Genomic DNA, 22,917 nt, shown 5'->3' with positions numbered 1-22,917 from the left:
ATAGACTCCCACTGTGATCCAGCAATTCTACTCCTGCATATATATCCCCAAAGAAACGAAGACAGGTACCCAAAGGATCTGTACACATATGTTCACAGTGGTATGATTCACGGAAGCCAAAGAGGGAAAACCACACCAATGTCCTCCAGTGGATGAATGGGTAAAAAAATGTGTTTTATCCATATGAAAGAATATTTTCAGTCTAAAGACAAAATGAAGGGCTGGATGTGCTGACGTATAGATGTAAATATACATCCATTATGCTTTCATTGTCCCTCAGTTGCAAATTCACCCTTTTGATTATTCTGTGATCATGGAGCTGGTCCTCGAAAATCTCTCTTTGTCAGCCACAATAATGTTAAACCCTGTCTGGAAAGAATGCTGGGAGAGATAAGTTGTTCGATTCATTCTTTGTCCCTCTTTTGTTAGATAAGAGAACTGGGCTCAGAAAGTTGCCCTAGTCACATAGCATAAGTGACAGGTGGAGCTGAAGCTTGGGTCTGCTGCTGGGGCCCCCAAATTCACCTGCTCTGAAACTTTTTTACAAAGGTGGCCCCTCTCCATCTCCTCTGTGCTGCAAGCAAACATCTGGAAACCCTCATTCCAGAGCTTGGGTTTCATTCCCATTGCTCACTCTGACCTGCTTCCCCATCTTGGTTCCCAGCTGCCTCATCCCATGTGGATCCTTATTCTATCTAGCTCCTGGACAAGGACCTATGTTTCTACAACCATCTGACACCTGCATTGGTGTGCAGAGTGCAGGGGTGCTTTGTGGGCTCAAGGAGGCACTGGAGTGGGGTCAAATGTTTGCCTTATTCATCCAGGTGGCTGGTGGCAGGTGCTGAGACTGAAGGGGTTGACACCAGTCATCACCTACTTAATGACCTACAACTACAGGTCAAGAAGGAAAGCTTACCTGACTTACCCAACACCACCGAGACAAAAACCTGCTGGAGAATGTGGGATTTGATTTTTGCCCTATCTTAAGTGCACATCATATTTTTTATATTGTAATTTTCCTTTAAAAAAACTTTTTGGATGGGGCTGGGAGTGTAGCTCAAAGGTAGAGCGCTTGCCTAACACGTGTTAGGTCAGCACTGCATGAAAATAAATAAAAGTTTTTAAAGGGGGCGGGGCTAGCTCAGGGGTAGCGCACCCCTTCCAAGCATGTATAAGGCACTGAGTTCGATCCTCAGTACCATACAAATAAATAAAGACATTGTGTATCCAACTCCAACTTAAAAAAATTTTTTTAAAGGTTAAAAGAATTCTGGAGTACTTTGTAATTATCACATACATGGATTTATTATTTAAAATATTCTTGTGAAAGTGCATCTTTATGTTAAAATACATTGTGTTCATTATCCTAAATATATTATTTTTAGCCTTTACTTTTACCATATTCTTGGACATTGTTATTTGCATCTTATAGGTTTTTGTTTTGTTTTTAAGATGGGACTGGGTGTGTGGCTCAGTGGAAGCGTGCTGGCTGAGCTGGGTTCCATCCTCAGCATTGTAAATTGAGAACTTAATAAATATTAAATAAAAGATTACATTTTGCTTGTTGACAAAAGGTAGAGACTGTCTCTCTTCTCCCTTTTGCAGAGGTTCTCCTTTAGAGAACTGGTCCTAGAAATATTTCCTGTCTCCCTTTGATTCACATCTAAATCTTTTAAAAAGTGGTATAAACTGCTTGCCAGCATTCCAGCCAGGAATGCATTTCTAGGCCTGAGTCATCTCTCTAAGATGTAAACCTTGAGGAAGACAGCGTCCCTATGTCCCTGTCACCTTGGGAGTTTGGTGCAGGCACCCTACTCTGAGCTGTATCTACCTGCTTGTCACAGAGATGTGAGAAGTTTTGCTTTTCGTTGGGATAAAGGCAAGAGCTCGGACGACCACCTCGATTACCAGATGAACTCAGGATGAGTCCTGTGAGAATGGCGAGCCCACGGTGCATCAAGTGCTGCAGTTTATCCTGAGCCCGGGTGCGCGGGCTGGAGGGTCCCTGCTTGGTATTAGAAAGGTGAGGCGTCCTCCTGCAGTCTCCTTAGTGGTTCGCCTAGGATGCGCATCACAGTCTGGCTCAGTGCTTCCTCGGGATAAAAACGGTTGTCTTCACTTTCTGCATTTGTGCAGAGGAGTTTCTGGGTTGGCAGATTTTATTTTTACTATTTCCCCCACCAGCTTTTAAAAACTAATTGGGCCAGAGAACTGTTACATTATTTCAGCCCGAATTAGTGAGAACCCATTGTACTTATGGTCTACTTTTCGAGGATGGACATTTGTCCCTAACTCTAAACGTGATCTTCTCGTACAGGCACAGTCACAGGTGGTTCCTTTCAGTTGGTGTGCGCTGTCTTTTTGCAGTTTGGGCACATTACTTGTGCGATCTGGAAAAGCTACGGTTTCTGTCTTCTTTCCCTTCCGTGGACAGCATCGCTGGACATCTGCTGTAGCCTAGCCTTTGAGAAACTTCTGCAGGACACACCCTTCTTCGGTTTGTCAGAACTTGGGTCCCTACCGAAGGCTCTGAGGAAGGAGAGAACCTGGGCTCCCGGGACCAACCACTCAACCCGCTGCTAGAAGCAGAAAGGGACCGGAGACAAATGCGAAACCGAGCTTGGGGTTCGCGGCGGCCAGGGCTCTTAGCACAGCACCTCTTAACCGCAGGACGAGGCAGAGACCTTTGCATCGTTCCCTAAGTCCGGCGGCGCGCAGACTTTTGGGAAATAGAGTCCGAGTAGGGGTCCCACGGGCTTCGGGCGGCGTCCTGCGCATGTGCGCTTCTCCCTGTGTGCGTGCTCACGCATGCGCCTCGCCGCGGCCTCGCCTGGCTTCCTGTCCGTCCAGGTGACCGCCGCCCGGGTTCCCAGGCTGTGCCCTCGGGTGGGCGAGGATTTGGGAACCTGTGGGGTGCACGTCGACCGGACGGGCTGGCGTCAAGTGTGCGTGCCTGTGTGATCTAGTGTCCGGGCCGAGGCTTGAGCGCGACTGCCGAGCCCGCGGCGCGGGGCCCGATTGTTGGGCGGGCAGCGGCGAAGGGGCAGCGGAACCCGGGCGGGCGGTGGCTTCCTTGGCAGCCAGGCCGGTGCTCGCGGGACGGTGAGTCCTGAGGGGGCGGGTCTGGGCCCCGCAGGGAGGCGCGGCCTCAACTTGTGCTGTAGGCCCAGCTCTGGCCTTTCAGAAACCGAAGGGCCTGGCAAGGGGCAGCGCGACGGGCGGGGCGTAGCAGCGGCCAGCTGGAACCTCCCGGCGCTCTGTTGCCCTCGGGGAGTCGCGGGACCGAAGCTGCACAACCTCAGAAGAGGTAGTCGTGGTTTTGCTCGCCGCCATGAGCGGACCTTAGGTGCAGCCACTACGTGGTGGACATTAGCGCCGGGGGCACGGAAGGGTTTAGCGGTTTCTCAGTTTGGGGCCAAGGCGGGTTGCACGGTCTTCAGCGCTCGGTGGGAAGATCTAGAAGGACACATGGACACCGGCCTCAACTGCGACTTATATCTGCACCCCATTTTCCCCTTCCTCCTCTCAACGCTTCTGTCTCAGTGTGTCAGTAAACCTCCATGGGCACCTCAGTTCTGTGTTGAGTTCCCCCTCGCCCTTGTAGAATCATAATGCAGCAAAGGAAAAATCTCTTACTTCCTTGGTTGGTAGAGGAAGGCTTTGTGCCTGACATGGTGGATGACTTGATCAAGGTCATGGGGTTTGTTGATAGGATTGCATTTAATAGTAGTCACACTTTCAAGCCAACGTTCTGTCTACTGTATCCTAGTTTTCTTTTCTTTCTTTTTTTTTTTTAAGTTAGTGCACGAAGCCAGGCATGGTGGCACATGCCTGTGATCCCAAGGCCTTGGGAGGCTGAGGCAGGAGGATTGCAAGTTCAAAGCCAGGCTCAGCAATAGCAAGGCGCTAAGCAACTCAGTGAGATCCTGTCTCTGAATAAAATACAAAATAGGGCTGGGGATGTGGCTCAGTGGTCAAGTGCCCCTGAGTTCAATCCCTGGTACCCCCCCCCCCAAAAGAAATAGTGCATCATATATATCATTGCGGAGTTTACTCTGACCTATAAGTAAATGAATATAACATAGTTTGCCCCATTTCAATCCCAAGTACTACTCTATTCCCACTCCCCCATCCTCCCCCACTTCCTCTACTCTATTGGTCTTCCTTCTGCTTTTTTTTTAAATTGGTGCATTGGAGATGTACATAAAAGTGGAATTCATTGTGTTATGTGCATACTCATGAGATAGGAATTCATGAATAAAGGGAGAGATACTGAGTCTCAAAGGAAGTGCCGGTAAACCATCGAAATGCAGAAAGCATCCATAAATAATTGCAACTCCTGAACAACATCCTCTTAGCCCATGCTACTAATGCAGGGAAAACCTTCATGAAATTATGTAGCTCGATCTTACTTCTAGTCCAGACTCTAGCAACTATTCCTTTATAAATATAACAGCCGGTATCAACAAGTTGCTGTCTCCTTCTCTGGAGATAACCTGCATCCTCCCTTGCATGTATATTCCTTGCTTTATCCCAAAGGCGACTCTTGATTTTGCCCCCATTCTCCCTTAAATATGTATCCACTTTCCTAAATGAACTTCTGTTTATTCCTATGACTGCATGCTGTATGCGAAGAATCCCATTGGTCCTGAGTCAAATTCTCCCTTCATTCTGGGAATCCCTTGCACCCTTTTTGCAAGACATGTCTTCTCCCTGGCCACATGAACATAATGTAGTTTGTTTCATTCTACAATTCCTTCCCTCTCCTCTCCTTCCTCCCTCCCACTTGATTCCCTTCCTTTACTCCAGTGTTCTCCCTTCTGTTTTCATGAGATTCCCCCCCACCTTTTTTTATTGTTATTTAAGATTCCTTATTTCTCTGTAGCTTCCATTTATGAGGAAAGGTCAGATTCTCAATACCTGTGGCTTGTTTGCTTTTTAAAAAATTAAAGAGACAATAAGACACATGAGTACTCTAAGGGGAATTTTTTTTTCCCCACCTGTGTCAGGCTGACAAAGGAGTCAATGTTTATGTTCACCATTGAGAATCTTTTTTTTTATTTTTTTATTTTTATTTTTTAAAGAGAGAGGGGGGAGAGAGAGAATTTTTTTAAAAAATATTTATTTTTTAGTTCTCGGTGGACACAACATCTTTGTTTGTATGTGGTGCTGAGGATCGAACCCGGGCCACACGCATGCCAGGCGAGCACGCTACTGCTTGAGCCACATCCCCAGCCCAAGAATCTTTGTTTTAAATATTTATTTTTTAGTTGTACACAATACCTTTATTTTTTTTATTTATGTGTGGTGCTAAGGATCGAACCCAGGGCCTCGCATGTACTAAGCAAACACTCTACCACCAAGCCACAACCCCAGCCCCGTCATCATTGAGAATCTTAAGTCGTCTAATTACCACTTGATCACATTGGAATTCGAAAGGTACAAGTGTATGCTTCCTCCCTCTCACCCATTTTTTCTCTTCTGAGAGTTGAAGGATCGGATTTCATTGAGCTTAATTTCAAGGTTCTCATACAGGTAATTCCTACCTGTGCAGGCCAGGTAACTGCTGTCTTCAATGACCTGCTTCTCCTCCCTTAGGTCCACCATCAACAATCTCTACACTTTTCCAAGAGCAGCAGAAAATGAACAAATTGCAGGTGAGTTTTCTGTGTATATTTTCTTTCACTTTCCTTTGTAATGCATCTTAGGTTTGTAAGAATTTGTACTTTAAAATGGAAATATAGAAATCAATAAAAGTCGGCAGATCAGCACTGAGACTCTTCTGTCAGGGACTTAATGTGTAAGTAATGTGATACTTTAATGAAGGTAATGAAGCCACAAACGTGGCTCAGATGTTCTTGACAGCCATAGGGACAATATCCATTGCAGCATTTGCATCAGTATAAGAATCCATTTTTGTTACTTATGGCTTTTAACGATTTCTTATGGCTCAGAAAAAAATTTCATTGCTAAAGTTGATATGATTGTGGATAGCTTTCCTAATAACAACCATTAAATCATTGCAATGCTGACTTACTTGTTGGCTGTGTCAGCAGATGGCCAGCTGCCCACGGAGAACTTGGTTCATATAACTTCCCAGGGACCAACGTATTGAACTAAGTAGACACATTTCTGCTTTTACTCCTTTAAACTACAGATGAACCTAAATCATGGGGAATGAGCTGATCATTCTTGAAATATTTCTGTAAGTCCATTTGGGTTGCATAGCAAACAATATAAAAATAATTATCTTATAAAGATTTTTTTTCACTTCCCATTCACATTTCCCTTTTGAGTGTTTTGGTTGCATCCTCACCACTTTCCTGAATCTGTGAGGAAGGAATGCTGAAGATTTAATTATGGTCAAATCCAGCAGCCTTTCCAGTTCTTATCCACTATGACTCTTAATCTGCTTTGATATTTGTTACTTCCAAACTGATTGATACTTTTTTAATGGTGTTTCCCTTCTTTGGGCTTGAAAAAATCATCTGTAAGTATTTCTTTAAATTATAAGGAGTCTTTTTAACAAGGGTTAGAGACTACCTACAATGCCATTCTTTTTTAGTATATAATATCCAGTGTTCAGAATTTCAGTTTTCCCAACAATATTTTTGATTTGCTCGTTTTTTTCAGAATATAGGTAGATTCCATGCTGATTGATTGATAAGTCTTTTAAGTCTCTCAATAGTAGCTTCCTTAATATGTTTCTTGTGTTATCGTTTGCCATTTGTTTTTCTTAGAAAGTGGGTTGTTTATCCTCAGTTTCCCAGTTGGGAATGTGTTGCCATCATTTTACCTTTAACACATTTTTAAAATTCTTTGTATGCCTTGTAAAAGTGTTGGTTTGATCTGGAAGTTCAATCAGATTTATGTTTAGTTCTTTCAGCATTTGTGTCCCTCTAGAGGCACATCCTGTCCTTCTATCCTTTTTGTAAGTTTAGCATCTACTGATTGATGTTGATTGTCATGATCCAGTAATTCACTAGGGAAGGCAGGATGGTATTCCATTAATTCTACCATTTCTTCATTTATCCGCTAGAATAATTTTCTGAAAGTAAACGTTTCTCCATTTTAGTTAAGTGGTTGATATAGAAAAAAACGTTTTCAGTATATTGTAGGCTCCTGAGCAGCATGCTTTTTTGTTTGGTTATCATGAACCAGTGTGTTCTTTTTTTTTAATTTTTTATTTGTTTTAATTAGTTATACATGACAGTAGAATGCATTTATGCACTTTGATATATCAAACATAGATGGGATATAATTCCTCATTTTTCCGAGTGTACATGTTGTAGAATCACATTAGTCATGCAGATAGATAGATAGATAGATAGATATAAAATAACAATGTCTGTTTCGTTCTTCTATCCTTCCTATCCCCACATCCCCTCCCCTTGCGTCCCTTCAATTTCCTCCACCTAATCTAAGGTAATGCTATTCTTTTCTAATGTGCTCTGCCTTATTGTGAATTAGCAGGGTGCACTAGAAAAGAAATATTAGAGAAAATATTCGGCCTTGGATTTTTGGGGATTAACTTATTTCACTTAGCATGATATTCTTCAACTCCATCCATTTTCTGGCAAATGCCATAGTTTTATTTTTCCTTTAAAGCTGAGTAATATTCCATTGACTCTATATACCACATTTTCTTTATCCATTCATCTATTGAAGGACACCTAGGTTGGTTCCATAGTCTATCTATTGTGAATTGAGCTGCTATAAACATTGATGTGGCTGCATTACTGTAGTATGCTGATTTTTAAGTCCTTTGGGTATAAACCGAGGAGTAGGGTAGCTGGGTCAAATGGTGGTTCCATTCCAAGTTTTCTGAGGAATCTCCATACTGCTTTCTATAGTGTTTGTACCAACTTGCAGTCCCACCAGCAATGTATGAGTATACTTTTTTCCCCACAGCATTGCCAACATTTATTGTTGCCTATATTCTTGATGATTGCCATTCTGACAGGAATGAGATGAAATCTTAGTGTAGTTTTGATTTGCATTTCTCTAATTGCTAGACATAGTGAACACTTTTATGTATTTGTTGATCAATTGTATTTCTTCTTCTGTGAAGTGTTTGTTCAGTTCCTTAGCCCATTTATTGATTGGGTTATTTGGGGGGGTTTGGTGTTAAGTTTTTTGAGATCTTTATATATCCTAGAGATTAATGCTTTATCAGTTGGTGCATGTGGTAAAGATTTTCTGTAGGCTCTCTTCTCATATTATTATTTCCTTTGCTGAGAAGAAGCTTTTTAATTTGAATCCATCCCATTTATTGGTTTTTGATTTTACTTCTTGCGCTTTAGAAGTCTTATTAAGGAAGTCAGATCCTAGGCTGACACGGTGAAGATTTGGGTCTACTTTGTCTTCTGTTAGGTGCAGGGTCTGTGTTCTAGTGCCTAAGTCTTTGATCCACTTTGAGTTGATTTTTGTGCAGGGTGAGAGAGAGAGAGGTTTAATTTCATTTTGCTATATATATATTTCCAGCTTTGCCAGCACCATTTGTTGAATAGGCTATCTTTTCTCCAGTGAATGTTTTAGGTACCTTTGTCTAGTATAACAGAACCGTATTTATGTGGGTTTATTTCTGGTCCTCTAATCTGTACCATTGATCTACATGTCTATTTTGGTGCCAATACCATGCCATTATTTTTACTATAGCTCTGTAGTATAGTTTAAAGTCTGGTATTGTGACTGCCTCCTGCTTCACTTTTCTTGCTAAGAAATGCTTTGGCTATTCTGGGTCTCTTCTTTTTCCAAATAAATTTTATGATTGTTTTTTTCTGTTTCTATGAAGAATGTCATTGGGATTTTAATAGGAATTGCACTAAATCTGTATAACGCTTTTGGTAATATAGCCATTTTGACAATATTAATTCTGCCTATCCAGGAGCATGGGAGATCTTTCCATCTTCTGAGGTTTTCTTCAATTTCTTTCTGTAGTGTTCTGTAGTTTTCACTGTAGAGGTCTTTCACCTCTTTTGTTAGATTGATTCCCAGGTATTTTATGTTTTTTGAGGCTATTGTGAATGGGGCATTTTTATCCTAACTGATTGTGCAAGGGGACATGATATCTCCTCCTGCAACTGTGGTTTGTCTATTTCTCTTTGCAGTTCTATCAGTTTTCACTTAATGTATTTTATTAGATATATACACCTTCACGATTTTTATGTCCTTGATTAATTAACCTCTTTGATATTGTGAAATGGCCTTCCTTACCTCTGGCAATGTTTTGTGCTGTGAAATGTTCGTTATCTGTTATTTATAAAGCCACTTTGGCTGGCTTTCTTTCTTTTTTAAAATATTTTTGTAGTTGTAGATGGACACAATATCTTTATTCATTTATTTTTATGTGGTGCTGAGGATCAAACCCAGTGCCTCACACTTGCAAGGCAAGTTCTCTGCCACTGAGCCCCAGCCCCAGCTCCACTTCGGCTTTCTTTATAGTAATGTTGGCATGGTATATCTTATCTATTGTTTTACTTTTAACCTGTTTGTCTTTATATTTAAAGTGTATTTCTTATAGGTAACCTAGAGTTGGACCTTATTTCTTTTTATCCATTTTGACAATTCTTAATTGGGGGCGTTTAGACCATTTACATGTAATATGATTATTGCTGTGTCTGGTTAAGTTATAGTCTATTGTCTGTTTTCTATTTGCCGTGTATTGTTTCCTTTTTCTTCTTAATCTTCCTTTTGACTGGGGTTTTGTTTTGTTTGCAGTGCGAGGGGTTGAACCCAAGGCCTTATGGGTGCTGGGCAAGTGATATGCAACTGAGTTACACTCCCAGCCCCTTGATTATATTTTACGATTCCATTTTATTTCTTTTGTTGGGTACTAACTATAATACTGCTTTGTTACTTTAGTAAGTGCTTTAGAATTTATGGTGTGCAACTTTATCAATAGTTTATCTTATAGAAATACACCATTTTACTTAAAAATATAAGAAGCTTACAATAGGATACTTCCATTTTTCTCCTTTAGTAAATTCACTTTTTTTTTTTGTATGGTTTGATTTTTTTTTTTTTTTAACACTTAGATCACTCGCCTGGTTGGTATAAGGTATGAGTGCAGTTTAATCAATGTCAAAATGGTTATCACTTGTCTTTCATTTTATTGTCAACCTTAGAAATACTGGAGGTAACCAACTTATAAAGAGAAAAGTCATTTATTATTTAGCTCACAGTTTTGCAGGACCAAGGTGTGATGCTGACACTAGCTCGATTTTGACTACATCACATCATGGTATAGGTGCTTGTGTGTAAGAGCTTATGCCACCAAATGGGAAATGTGAGAGACTGGAGTCCCACTGTGTCTTCTGATCTCCAGTGACCTAAGAACTCACTAGGTCCCACCTCCCAAAATTCAACTACTTCCCAATAGTGTCACAATAATAGGACCAAGATTATAATCAAAATGGACTTTTGGGGGACCCAGGCCACACCCAGCCATAGCATCATTTATTAAAAATCAGTTCTGCTTCAGTGGTTTGAGATGTTCTCATTATCACGTAACCATGATTTTTTTATTTTTATTTTTTATTTTTATTTATTTTTTATTGATCTATCTCATATACCAGTACCATACTTTTTTTGGTGCTGGTGATTGAACCCAGGGCCTCACATGTGTTGAGCACACACTCTGCCACTGTGCTACACCCCAGCCCTACCAAACTATTTTAATCATAGAGGCATTGTTTTAAATCCAGAAATCCAGTAGTGTTAGGCCCCCTTTGTAACTTTTTAAAATATTTTCATAGTTATTCTCAGTTTTTTTCCTTCTTTATGTGAACCTTAGTATCTGCTTGTCTAGTTCCAAGAAAAGGCTTTTTTTTTTTTAGATATCCATATTTTTTTATTCATAAGCTATTTCTTTTTAAGAAAAGTCTTTTTGATATTTTTGTTGAGATCTCATATTTATAAAATAGCAGGGTAACTGAAATTTTGTATTATTAAATTTACTTACACCAAAGCAAGAAACATTTCATTTGTTCATGTCTACTTCACTGTCTTTCAGGAGTATTTTAAAGTTTTCATCAGTGATTCTCTGAGTTTTTATGTCATCTGCAAATAGAATTAGTTTTTGTTTTAATCAGTTGTATTCCTCTAATTATTTTCTCTTCTCTAATTAGAGATAATGAGCATTTAACCTTGTTCCTGGTTTTACTGGGAGTGTGTATATATTTTTCCCATTAAATGATCCTTACTTTGGTACTGATAGGACTCTGAAGCATAAATGTGTATGTGTATTTATATATATGTGTGTGAACTTAGTAGTATATACATGTGCTTGTGTTTGATACATGTGTGTATGTGTATATACTGTGCATATTAGGGTGTAAGAGTATGCTTGTGCTTTAATGTATGTGTATAAATGTTGATTTTAGTGAAGTATCCATTGATTTCTATTTTCTTGAGTTTTTAAATCAGGTGTGCATTTTAAGTATTATCAGGCTTTTTCAGGAGATATAAAAGTTTTCTTAGTTGTATTATAATCCATATTCATAGTTTTTTTATATGCTTATCTAACCTATAGTCTTAAAATAAGTCCTCTTTGGTAATTATAATATTTTTTAAACCTGGTATTGGATTTTTGTTTGTTAGCATTTTATTTTAGCTATATTGACAAATGATACTGGTATATAATTTTATGTTATCTGTTGATGTCTATTGTAACCCCCACAGCACCACTGCCTTCTGGAATAACTTACTCCATAAGAATCTATTCTCTATGAGGGAATTTGTCAGCTAATTTCTTACCTGTGGATAACTTGGATGTTCTGCTTGAGGTAGCAGCTCTACCTTTGCTGTCTTAGGGGGTCATTCTGGGGTCCTGTATAGTTGTGGCTGCACTGGTGGACATCCACTTGGGGTTAATGCATCTTTTATAATAGAATGTAACATATTCACTGAGTACTTGCCTTTTTATATGTTTGCAGTCCCCAGATCTGCTGCTTTTTTTTTTTTTTTTAGAGAGAGAATTTCAATATTTATTTTTTAGTTTTTTCAGTGGACACAACATCTTTGTTTGTATGTGGCGCTGAGGATCGAACCCGGGCCGCATGCATGCCAGGCGAGCACGCTACTGCTTGAGCCACATCCCCAGCCCCCCAGATCTGCTTCTTACAACAACACTGAAAACCCTTGCTTGCTGATGTTTCACTAAGGTTTGAGTGTTTTAAAGAAATTATGTTCTTAGGTAATAAATTGTCTTGCTTTTCTGAAAGTATCTTTTAAAGTGCCCACAGGCTTAAATAATAGTTTGGCTTGCTGTACAGTTCTAGGTTCCAAATCTTACATTTTTCTTTTAAATTTGTGGGCAGTTCTTCATTGTATTCTATCAGATGAGAAGTAGAATGTCAGTTACCAGAATTAATAGTGTATTTTTTCCTGATAACATTTTAGGAATTTTTTCATACTAGGATTTGAACCCAGGATGCTTTACCTCAGCCCCTTTTATGTTTTATTTGAGACAGGGTCTCACTAAGTTGCTGAGGCTAGCTTTGAACTTGCAGTTCTCTTGCCTCAACCTCCCAAGTCACTAGGATTTCAAGTGTGCACCACCATACTTGGCTTTTAGGACTTTTAAACTTTAGGTTTTTCATTTTGTTTTAGAAGTGCTAGTGATCAAATTCAGGACTTTACCCATGTAAGGCAAGTGCTCTTCCACTGAGCTACATCCCCAGACCTCTATTTTAAGATATTTTATCAGGAAATTTCTGGATCTCTGTATTTTCCTCCCCAGTATTCTTGTTTGTAAATTAGAGGTCCCTTTTGATGAGAAGGCTTACATGTTTCCTCAGCCTGGGTGTCATTTTCAATTTTGTCTTTAGTTATTTCTTTTGTTTATCCTCTTTGTTCTTTATTTATGAAAATGTTGAACCTGTTGGATCTCAGTTTTGTGTTGTAAATTATATATTTTGTGTCCCATTTGTTAATCAAGTTTCTTACAAGATAGTTTTTAAAGCAATTCAACAATCCAGTCTTTATGTACTAAGTAATTTGCTCAAGTTGCTTTGAGAACTTTGAGCCTTGTTGCTTTGAGAATATATTTTTAGAGTCTTCCTTTAGGGAAAAAGAATCCATATCCAATATGGATAGAGTTGAATATGTAAGTACTGGTTTACCTGGAACAATCTTGGATTGCACTTATATTCCAAGTGTCCTATGTTTGTCATTTGTCCCAGACAGAAGTTTTCTCTTTGGACAGTGCATTTATGGTTGTCCTAGTGATAGACGTCTGTTATTATATACCCTGCCATGTCTCTGTACTGCCATATCCAGAGGGTTCTTATCAGATCCACCATTCATCTAGCTGTTAAGTGTGCTTAAATCAGATCACCATGTGAACTACTCAGCCAATCACTATGCTACCCACAGGAGCCCTAGGCCTGCCATGGATTTGGAGATTCTCAAGGGCTCTACTGGAGAACCTGCTGTTTGCTTTGGCTGCAGCCCATTAGCCTCTGTATAAAGTTGTGTCTCATGGCTCCAGGCTCTATTTTTGTCTTTTACTTTTCTCTGGACCTCAAAGATGTCCTCAGAGAAATTCCTAATTTCCTAGCCTCTGTGTTCCACTGCTTTTAGGAGAATGAATCTCTTTTTCTGTTTGACTTGGGCTTTTTTGTTTCTTTTTGAGGCAGGAAAGTAATTGTGTACATTCACTTTACCCTCTTGAATTACAGTCGACCCTTATTGTCTCAAAAGCTGTCCTTAGGAAAGGACCTTCTTGGTGTCTTTTGGCCTGTTCTACACCAACCTTTTAAACAGTGATGCTGCTTCAGTTTTTGCCATTGGTATTTAAGACTTCATCGTCATCTTTTCATCTCAATTTAGGTACATGGTTCATACTTAGGGGCTTCAAATTAACCAAATCTGTAAAGCCTAATCTGAGAGCATAAACTTAAAATAGTTTGATTTCCTTTTGTTACACCACTTGCACACATCACTCTATAATACCTTTGGTTATTCATTCAAACAAAAAGTACATATTGCTGCAAGAATGAGATTTTGAAATAAGGTGAAAGAGGTAAACAACTTCATTTTGCAGATGGCCAAAAGTAGCTGGCTGTGCAGATGAAAGAGGCAAAAGATCAAAGAGTGGAACTGGGCAAGAGCAGCAGAATAGTGATGGGAAGGAAAGAGACAGGGCCTGTGTCACGGTTGCTATTCCGTGAAGGGGTCCAGGAGAAGGGAAGGACAAGCCAGCAAAGGAAACAGAAGGAAGTGAGAAGGAGCAAAATGCATGTTTGTGTACACGTCATCTCCTCATTAGGCTGTCATCCTTTTGAGAGCAGGAATGGTATTGTTGAAAACTCAGATAGTTCAGTGGTAAAATGGGAACTCGGTTGTACCTTGGTTTTTAATTTTGCTTTTTTTGTTTCTTATATATTAAAGAACTCAAAGGCAATGTGTTTCCAGTAAGTTTGTATTTCTTTCACAGTTCAAAATATAAAATAAGGTATACAGTGTTTGTAGTTAACTTTACCAGTGAGCTTGGGAAGATCTTGTCTCTGTGTTTCTGTTCCACATCACCCAGTTTTGATTTGGTGCTGCTGCAGGGGCCAGTGTCATTCAAAGATGTGGCTGTGGACTTCACTCAAGAGGAGTGGCAGCAGCTGGATCCTGAAGAGAAGATAACATACAGGGATGTGATGTTGGAGAACTACAGCAACCTTGTCTCTGTGGGTGAGGACAGCTTATGTTCTCAACACTTTCAATTTAAGGATTTTGTCTTTGAATTTGAATAAGATCTTTTAATTCCTTTTGGGCCTAAATTGAATGTTTGTAACTTTATTTCTCCATTGAGAGGTAAAGAATTTTTATAAGGTAAAAAAGATGGGGCATTTTGTTATGCAGCTTGTGAGGCAAGTCATCATACACTGCATAGATTCTAAAGACAGCCAGCTAGTCTGAGTCCTTCTTCACTTCTTATTAACAGGGTATGATGTAACCAAACCAAATGTGATCATTAAATTGGAGCAGGGAGAAGAGCCATGGACAATAGAAGATGACTTCCCCTCTCAAAGTCATTCAGGTCAGTAAATAGAGTATCCAGTTTTTTAAAATGGTCATCCCTGTTAATGTCCTAGGTGCAGCTTAGGAATTTGATAATTAAGGAAGTATTATGGTAGGGACATGATTGGTTTGAGGAGTTTATGCCAGTAAATTCAAATAATGTTAATGGTTAAACTTAATGAGCATTTGTTTTGTGTCATAGACTGTTCTAATCCCTGGTTATGGGACTATCTCCAAACATGAGGAAACTGGTGCTTTTAGAGTGTTTGTATGGATTTATGTGCAGTGTAGAAAGACAAAGATTTGGGAAGGGTCTAGGTAAGTTGTAGTATTGGAATGAAGTGACAGCTTGCAATTTAACATAAATTATAATCTGTTTCTTCTTAACATAATCCAGACTTGAATATATTCTTCGCATTGTTCTTGTCTTCCATTGACCTCTTTTGCTCTAAGGCCTTTCATTTCTGCCTAACTCTAGCACTTTTTCAATGATTTTGTTCTCACTCATCATGTCTTGAGTTTCTTTCATCTTTATTACTGAAGTTTTAAACATTATACTACATAGTAATAAAGTACTTGTATTTAATGTGAATTAATTCCTTTTATTTTTAAATGCACTGAGTCCTATCCTGTCCTTTTCCTTCCCCATGTCCTTCTACCCCACCCCTATGTGTATGTGCATTTTCTATCACAAATCAAAGAAAAAGAGACATATACACTCGGTTATTTTTATTTGTGGAGATTGACCCTAAAACCAGAATCAGCTCCCATTTTGTTGGTTGTTTGTTCAGATTCACATGGTTTGTTTAATCTTGTTCCTTTTCAGAAGTCTGGGAAGTTGATGACATAGTAGAGAGAATCCAAGAAGATGAAGACCAACATTCAAGGCAAGCTGGTGATGTGCACAGCCAAACCCTGATGGACGACAGAGGAGATGCATTTGATGAAACTTATGTGGATACACATTGTGTTCTTTCAGACATAAATGCTCACAGTTGTGTTTCCTGTGGGGAGAATTTAGAATCTATTTCAGAATTAATTAGTAGTGATGGAAGCTATGCCAGAAAGAAAACTGATGAGTGTAATGAATGTGGGAAAAGTTGTCATGGAGAAAAATCCTATGAGTTCAGTCAAAATGGGGACACCTGTTCTCAAAGTGAAGAAAGCATTCTGCAGAAACCCTTTGAATACGAGTGCATGGAAGCCTTAGACAGGGAAGCTGTTTTCATTGCTCACGAGAGAGCTTATATGGGGGAGAAGCCCTATGAATGGGATGATTCTGGACCAGATTTCATCCAGATGTCAAATTTTAATGCCTATCAGAGGTCACAGATAGAAATGAAGCCCTTTGAATGCACAGAATGTGGAAAGTCCTTCTGCAAAAAGTCAAAATTTATCATTCATCAGAGGGCTCATACAGGAGAGAAGCCCTACGAATGTAATGTATGCGGGAAGTCCTTTAGTCAAAAGGGAACCCTCACTGTACATAGGAGATCACACTTAGAGGAGAAGCCCTATAAGTGTACTGAATGTGGGAAAACCTTCTGTCAGAAGTTGCATCTCACACAGCATCTGAGAACCCATTCAGGCGAAAAGCCCTATGAATGTAATGAGTGTGGGAAAACCTTCTGTCAAAAGACACATCTCACCCTACACCAGAGAAACCATTCAGGGGAGAGGCCATATCCATGTAACGAATGTGGGAAGTCCTTTTCCCGTAAGTCAGCCCTCAGTGACCATCAGAGAACGCACACAGGAGAAAAACTTTATAAATGTAATGAGTGTGGGAAATCCTACTACCGAAAGTCTACTCTTATTACACATCAGAGAACACACACAGGAGAGAAACCCTATCAGTGTAGTGAATGTGGGAAATTCTTTTCTCGGGTATCATACCTCACCATACATTATAGGAGTCATTTAGAAGAGAAACCTTATGAGTGCACTGAATGTGGCAAAACTTTCAATTTAAATTCAGCCTTCATTAGGCACCGGAAAGTACACACAGAAGAGAAACTCCACGAGTGTAGTGAATGTGGAAAGTTCTCTCAACTGCCATGTCTCACTGATCATCATACAACCCATTTAGAAGAGAAACCCTATGAATGTAATGAATGTGGGAAAACCTTCCTTGAAAATTCAGCCTTCAGTGAGCTCCAGTCACTTCCAAAAGGGGAGAAAACCTATGAATGTAATATATGTGGGAAATCATTCTCTGATTTGTCATACTACACCATACATTACAGAGGTCATGCAGAAGAGAAACCCTTTGGATGCAATGAATGTGGGAAAACCTTCTCCCATAACTCATCCCTTTTTAGACATCAAAGAGTACACACAGGCGAGAAGCCCTACGAATGTTACGAATGTGGAAAATTCTTCTCTCAGAAGTCATACCTGACTATTCATCATCGGATTCATTCGGGAGAGAAACCCTATGAATGTAGTAAATGTGGGAAAGTCTTCTCTCGGATGTCGAACCTCACTGTACACTACAGAAGCCATTCAGGAGAGAAACCCTATGAATGTAATGAGTGTGGGAAAGTCTTTTCTCAGAAGTCATACCTCACTGTACATTACAGAACTCATTCAGGAGAGAAACCTTATGAATGTAATGAATGTGGGAAAAAATTCCACCACAGATCAGCCTTCAATAGCCATCAGAGAATTCATAAAAGAGGGAATATGAATGTACTCGATGTGGAAAACCTCTGAAGTAAAATCTTTCAATTTTTAGAAAAATAAATATGGGAAATCCAGTATTGTTCATCTGAGTGTTCATGCTCCTGAATGGGGAAATGCACTGAGTTGCTAGATCCATTTTAATCTGAATTTTCAAAGAAGAATCCCTAAAAGTGCAACAAAAGCAAATCCTTCAGCAAGACCATACAGCTCATGGGACACCAGATAATTTATACAGAGGAGGAATTTTACAAATATTTAATATTTATTTTGGATTTAAAGTGTATTTACATATCAGGGAATCATACTAAGGAGAAATATGTCAATATGATGAATGTATAAAACATTATCTTGGAAGTTGTAATGCCAAAAGCCATATTTCTAATGTAGAAACAGGTGTTTATAGGAAAGATACCAGAAGCTCTCAGCTTTGAATTCATTGCATAAAATGAAGTTTAAAAATCATTAAGAGTTAATTGATCATGAGGACAATAGCATTAAATAAATATATGGCATTTATTATCATGTTTTAAAATGCAGTTTAATGGTAGTTCTATGCAATTTTATGCAAGTTTGGATTTGCGTGATTTTATGAAAAGTCAGTGTTTCTTGAGTATTAGAATGGCAAAATGTACATTTAAGACATATTGTCAGTGAGATAATATTTGATAGTTACAAAATAAGAAAGTACATAATTTTCTATTCTTTAGAGGAATTTGCAAGTGGGATTTTAGTGAATGCCTGCCTCATCAGTACAGGGGAGAGTGATTTTTGTAGTTTTCAACTGTACTTGAGCAAAAAAAAAAAAAAGAAAAGAAAATTTAAAAACACTTGATAAACTATGCATTCATTATTTGGAGTTGAAGTTTCAGTGAAAGAGAAACTGCACTGTTCGTATATACAAAGTATCCCAACTCCCATATACCACTCTTGTTTTCTAATCCACAGATTTTGAGGTATGTCAAGTGCCATTATTATGTAATTCAGAAATTTTGTCCACATTTTTATCTCATCAAAATATGGCATCATTTTGTGTTTTTACTCTTATTCCCAGTATTTCAGAACAAATCTCTGAGTTTCTAGCAGTCAATTTTTGGTTCATTAACTTAGTGTTCTTTCCTCATTCCTGCTAGAAGTGTTTGGCTACCCACTATTTTTTTTATATGGCATAGATAGTAAATCCTGATTATTCTAAGCCAATAATGACAATTCCACTCTAATTGCCAGTATAATAGTAGGGGACATGTTCCAAGATCCTGAACAGATGCCTGAGACAGTGAATACTACCAAACCCTTATAGGTACTTTGATACTGCTAACAGTCTATGTGATTACCATGATGGCTGCAGGTAGCATATGCAGTGTGGTTCACTGGACAAAGCAATGATTCACTTCCCAGGCATGATTGAGCAAGTTAATCACTGAGTGTTACACAGCTTAAAGCTTAGGAATTGTTTCTAAAATTTTTCATTTAATGTTTTTGAACTGTAATTGATCCCAAAAACCTCAGGTGTGGAGGGATTTCTGTAACTTGTTTATAGTGATCACATGACCCACACCTGGACAAACAAAATGGAGATGGATTTGTTCTGGAAAATGAATTTATTCCTAGCAGTGTCATACTCCAAGAATGCAAGGTAGCTAAATATTCAAAAGTGAGGATCTACTAGTAGATGTCTAGTAGTTTGCTTGCCTAGCAAGCATAAGGACCTGGTTTCAAAACCCCAGCACCACCAAAAAAATAAAGAAGAAGAAATTTAAAAAACCTGTGATCACATGAAGAAAAGTGGTCTAGTATGTAGGAAATTAATGTGATAAAATTAATATCCACTATGATCTTGGCTAGAACTTCCTTAATTGGATAAAGGGTAACTTAAACTACAACAAACAGCATACTTAGTGATAAAATGAAATTTTCTCCCAAGATGAAAATATAGATGAGGATATTCACTATCACCAATTTTTATTCAACATTATGTAGGACTACCTAGCCAGGAAAGTAAGGCAAGTACAGCAAAGGCATAAGGATTGGAAGGGAAGTAAAACCTCTTCAGATAATGGGATTTTGCACATAGAATATTCTGAGAGATAGAATTAATAAATTGAGGGCTAGGGAAGTAGCTCAGTGGCAGATTGCATGCCTAGCATGCATGAGGCCCCGAGTTTGATCCCCAGCTCTGGAAAAAAAAGAACGAGCAAGGTCCCTGAACCTGAGGTCATATTGCAAAAATTCTCTTTCACTATACCAGCAAATAAAATAAAATAAATTTAAAAGCAATACCACTTTAAAAAAATCCTCAAGTGCCTAAGGGAAAATTTAACATTTTCAAGAACTTTTATCTAGGAAAAAAATCATAGCACAGTGAGAGGGATATATTTTGTTTGTGGATTTCAGGATAAAGTTTTCCCTAAATCATATTCAGTGCAATCTTAAAATCCTAGAAAGTTCTTTAATGGAAATTAACAAGCTAATTTGAAAGTTTGTATGAACACTCAAGAGGGCCAATAGTAGTCAAGGCTGTCTTGGAAAACAGAACTGGAGAATTTTTATTCCCTTGTACCAATGGCTGCTATAAAGCCATTGAATTATGATAGTGTGATACTGGCACAAAGAAAAACCAACTGAACAGAATATAGGGGTTCTAGAAATAGACTCATACATACACAGTTGTGCAAAAATGATGGAGAAGTGCAGTGGGGAAAAGGTTATTCTTTCCAATAAATGGTTTTTTCCCCATCAAGTTGCATAATTTTAACAAAACGGAGAAATCAGTTTTGGATAGTTTACAGATCTAAATATGAAATGTGTGTTTTATTAAGAAGACCTCAGAATCTTAAAGCCTTAGATTAAGCAAAGTTTTCTTAAGATCCAAAAGCATTAAACTATAAAAGTTTTGTTAATTTGAATATACTAACTTTAAGAACTTGTTATCAGACACCATTACGAAGGTGAATAGGAAACTAAAATGTACAAGATATATGTGTCTTCATATATGTGATAATTGAGTAGAAAAAGCATGGGTACTTTTTTAAAAATGAGGAATCAGTAAATATTTTGGGCTTTGTCATACCTGCCCAACTATTTGCTAGTTGCTATTTAGTGTGAAAGCAGCCAAATATACTTCATAATTAAACGTGCACAGCTGTTTCCCAGTAAAGCTTTATTCACAAGCACAGGGGACAGGATTTGCCCTGCATCCTGTGGCTTTCTGGTGTTTTCTCTGGAATATAAAGGAACAAAGGGGAACATGGGCAAAAGATCTGGTTGTCTGCTTCTCAAAAGACAACATCCAGAGATGACCAGTAACCGTGAAAAGATTTTAGCTTTGTTAGTAATCAGGGAAATGGAAATTTTAAATAATATTACTACTACCACCCTCTGAGATGGTTAAAATTGAAGGCATGAGAAAGCACGAGGTTTAGTAAGCACGTAAGCAACAGGAACTCTACTGTACTAGTGAAATTGCTCTCTGATAAAAACTGTTTTGGAAAGTTGGCACTTAACAGCTAAACATGGGTATAGCCCTTACCCAGGTCAGGCAGACGTGCACATGTGTGTCCACCAAAGGACATATGCTTGAATATGCATACTATGAAACTGCAAGAAACCCCAGAATTATCTTAAGACATAATTAAGTTGAATAAAGTGGTATTTTTTCACAGCAAGATACTGTAGAGCGTTGAGAATGAGTGAACTTTTAAGTCCACAGAGCAATGTTGCTGAATTTCACAATTCTGAATAAAGAGTCCAGACATGCAAGTAGACTACATGATGCTACATAAAGTATGAGGACAGGCAAAATTTGTCTATGCAGTTAGAAATCCATAGCCTCAGCCAGTGTTTAATAGGGGTGTTTATCTGGTGCTGATAATTGTTTCTAAATCTGGGTGCTGAATGTCTGTTCTGAGCTATTTACTTAAGATGTGTATTTTTCTGCATGTATATTACACTTTGATAAAAAGTTTTTTTGTAAACCAAATGGCTAGTACACTCTTTCAAGATATTTTTCTAAATGTATGTGAATATGCTACATAACAGGAATTAAATGGTAGATTTTGCATAATTCTGTGTAGGAAATACTCTATAGTAGTTTTAAAGGTGTCTACTAAGATTTCCTACACGATGTCCTTAAAGCTTACCTTGATGTATATTTTAAGGAAAAGGTTAAAGGGTCATTACATATTTTGTCATTCCACACTTTTGCATATATAATATGAGTCTGAGCTGCCTCTTCAATAAAGAAGCTAATGTGTACCATTTCATATTTTGTCAAATTGTTTTTCAAATTTCTGAATTTGAGATATATCTTAACCATTACCAAAAAAAGTTGAGCTTTTGGTGGGTGGGGGGGTAAATATAAATAATGGTCAGTTTGATTTGATGAAATGTTTAAAAGGTTTTCAGTTAACCTTTTTGGTAAATAGATATTATTAACAGCACAAACAGAAGTGAAAGAAATGAGCAATTTTTAAGAGTTTGTGCCCATTTTAAAAAAATCACTTGCCTAAGCTTATGAAGAGCACGAGCAAAATGACATTTGATGTAGTTTTTATTTTGCATCTTTCATAGTGGATCAAGTTTGAAGTGTGAGATTATAATGCATTACTTGCTAGAGGAAGAGAAAAGGGGTCGAGTAGATCTTGGGGGTATGACTTCCCCACAGTGGCTAACTTTGTTCTCATTCCATGGGTCGTAACCACTAAGCATCTGGTCAAGCCAGGCTCTCCCCCTTCCCCACCACGAAAATCCTGCTCATTTCATTGTGAGATTGTCCCCATCCATTCCCATCTTTACAGCCACTTAACTTGGGGTCAGTTGAAGTCAGTTTTGTCTCTACAAATATGCAAATGACATGAATGGAAGATGTCATGTCTGAGACCAAAAACTCACCCACTCTTCCTTATTCCATCTCAAATTATGTTGATATATGGGGAAAACAAGCTCTTCAGAAAGGGGAAGTATATGGCAGCCCAATGGTGTTGCAATATTCCCCAAATTAAATCCTGTGGAGGCCACCAAAAAAAAACAAATGTAGCCACATTCTTGGTCAAGAAGCAATCATAACAAAAAAGATTTCCCTTTCATATTATGGAAATTAAACTCCTGTGATTTCTGTCAATTTGGCAATCTCCCTTAGAACTGCCAATTTGTGAACAAAGAGCTTGGAGTAAAAATAATGTCAAAAGTCCTCTGGGAGGCAGATGGGACATTGATGGTCTC

The 22,917-nt window shown here is 38.6% G+C and overlaps 1 protein-coding gene across 2 annotated transcripts; it reads left to right on the top strand.

Moving 5' to 3' along the window:
- Positions 1-2,808: 2,808 nt before the first annotated feature.
- Positions 2,809-21,959, top strand: Rbak (RB associated KRAB zinc finger). 2 transcript variants are annotated; one of them, XM_027919737.3, is made up of 5 exons: positions 2,809-3,102; positions 5,599-5,657; positions 14,559-14,685; positions 14,939-15,034; positions 15,842-21,959. In XM_027919737.3, exons 2-5 carry the CDS (start codon positions 5,643-5,645, stop codon positions 17,728-17,730), a joined length of 2,127 nt encoding a protein of 708 aa, XP_027775538.1. In that variant the 5' UTR covers positions 2,809-3,102; positions 5,599-5,642; the 3' UTR covers positions 17,731-21,959. The 2 variants fall into 2 exon arrangements, with proteins under 2 accessions (XP_027775538.1, XP_027775537.1); XM_027919736.2 differs by lacking the exons at positions 2,809-3,102; positions 5,599-5,657 and adding an exon at positions 11,595-12,164.
- Positions 21,960-22,917: the final 958 nt, after the last annotated feature.

The sequence above is a fragment of the Marmota flaviventris genome, chromosome 19 (genome assembly GCF_047511675.1).
Source record: "Marmota flaviventris isolate mMarFla1 chromosome 19, mMarFla1.hap1, whole genome shotgun sequence".
Classification (NCBI taxonomy): domain Eukaryota; kingdom Metazoa; phylum Chordata; class Mammalia; order Rodentia; family Sciuridae; genus Marmota; species Marmota flaviventris.
The sequence above is the reverse complement of the archived record's forward strand: the minus strand, read 5'-3'. Positions and strand labels throughout refer to the sequence as shown.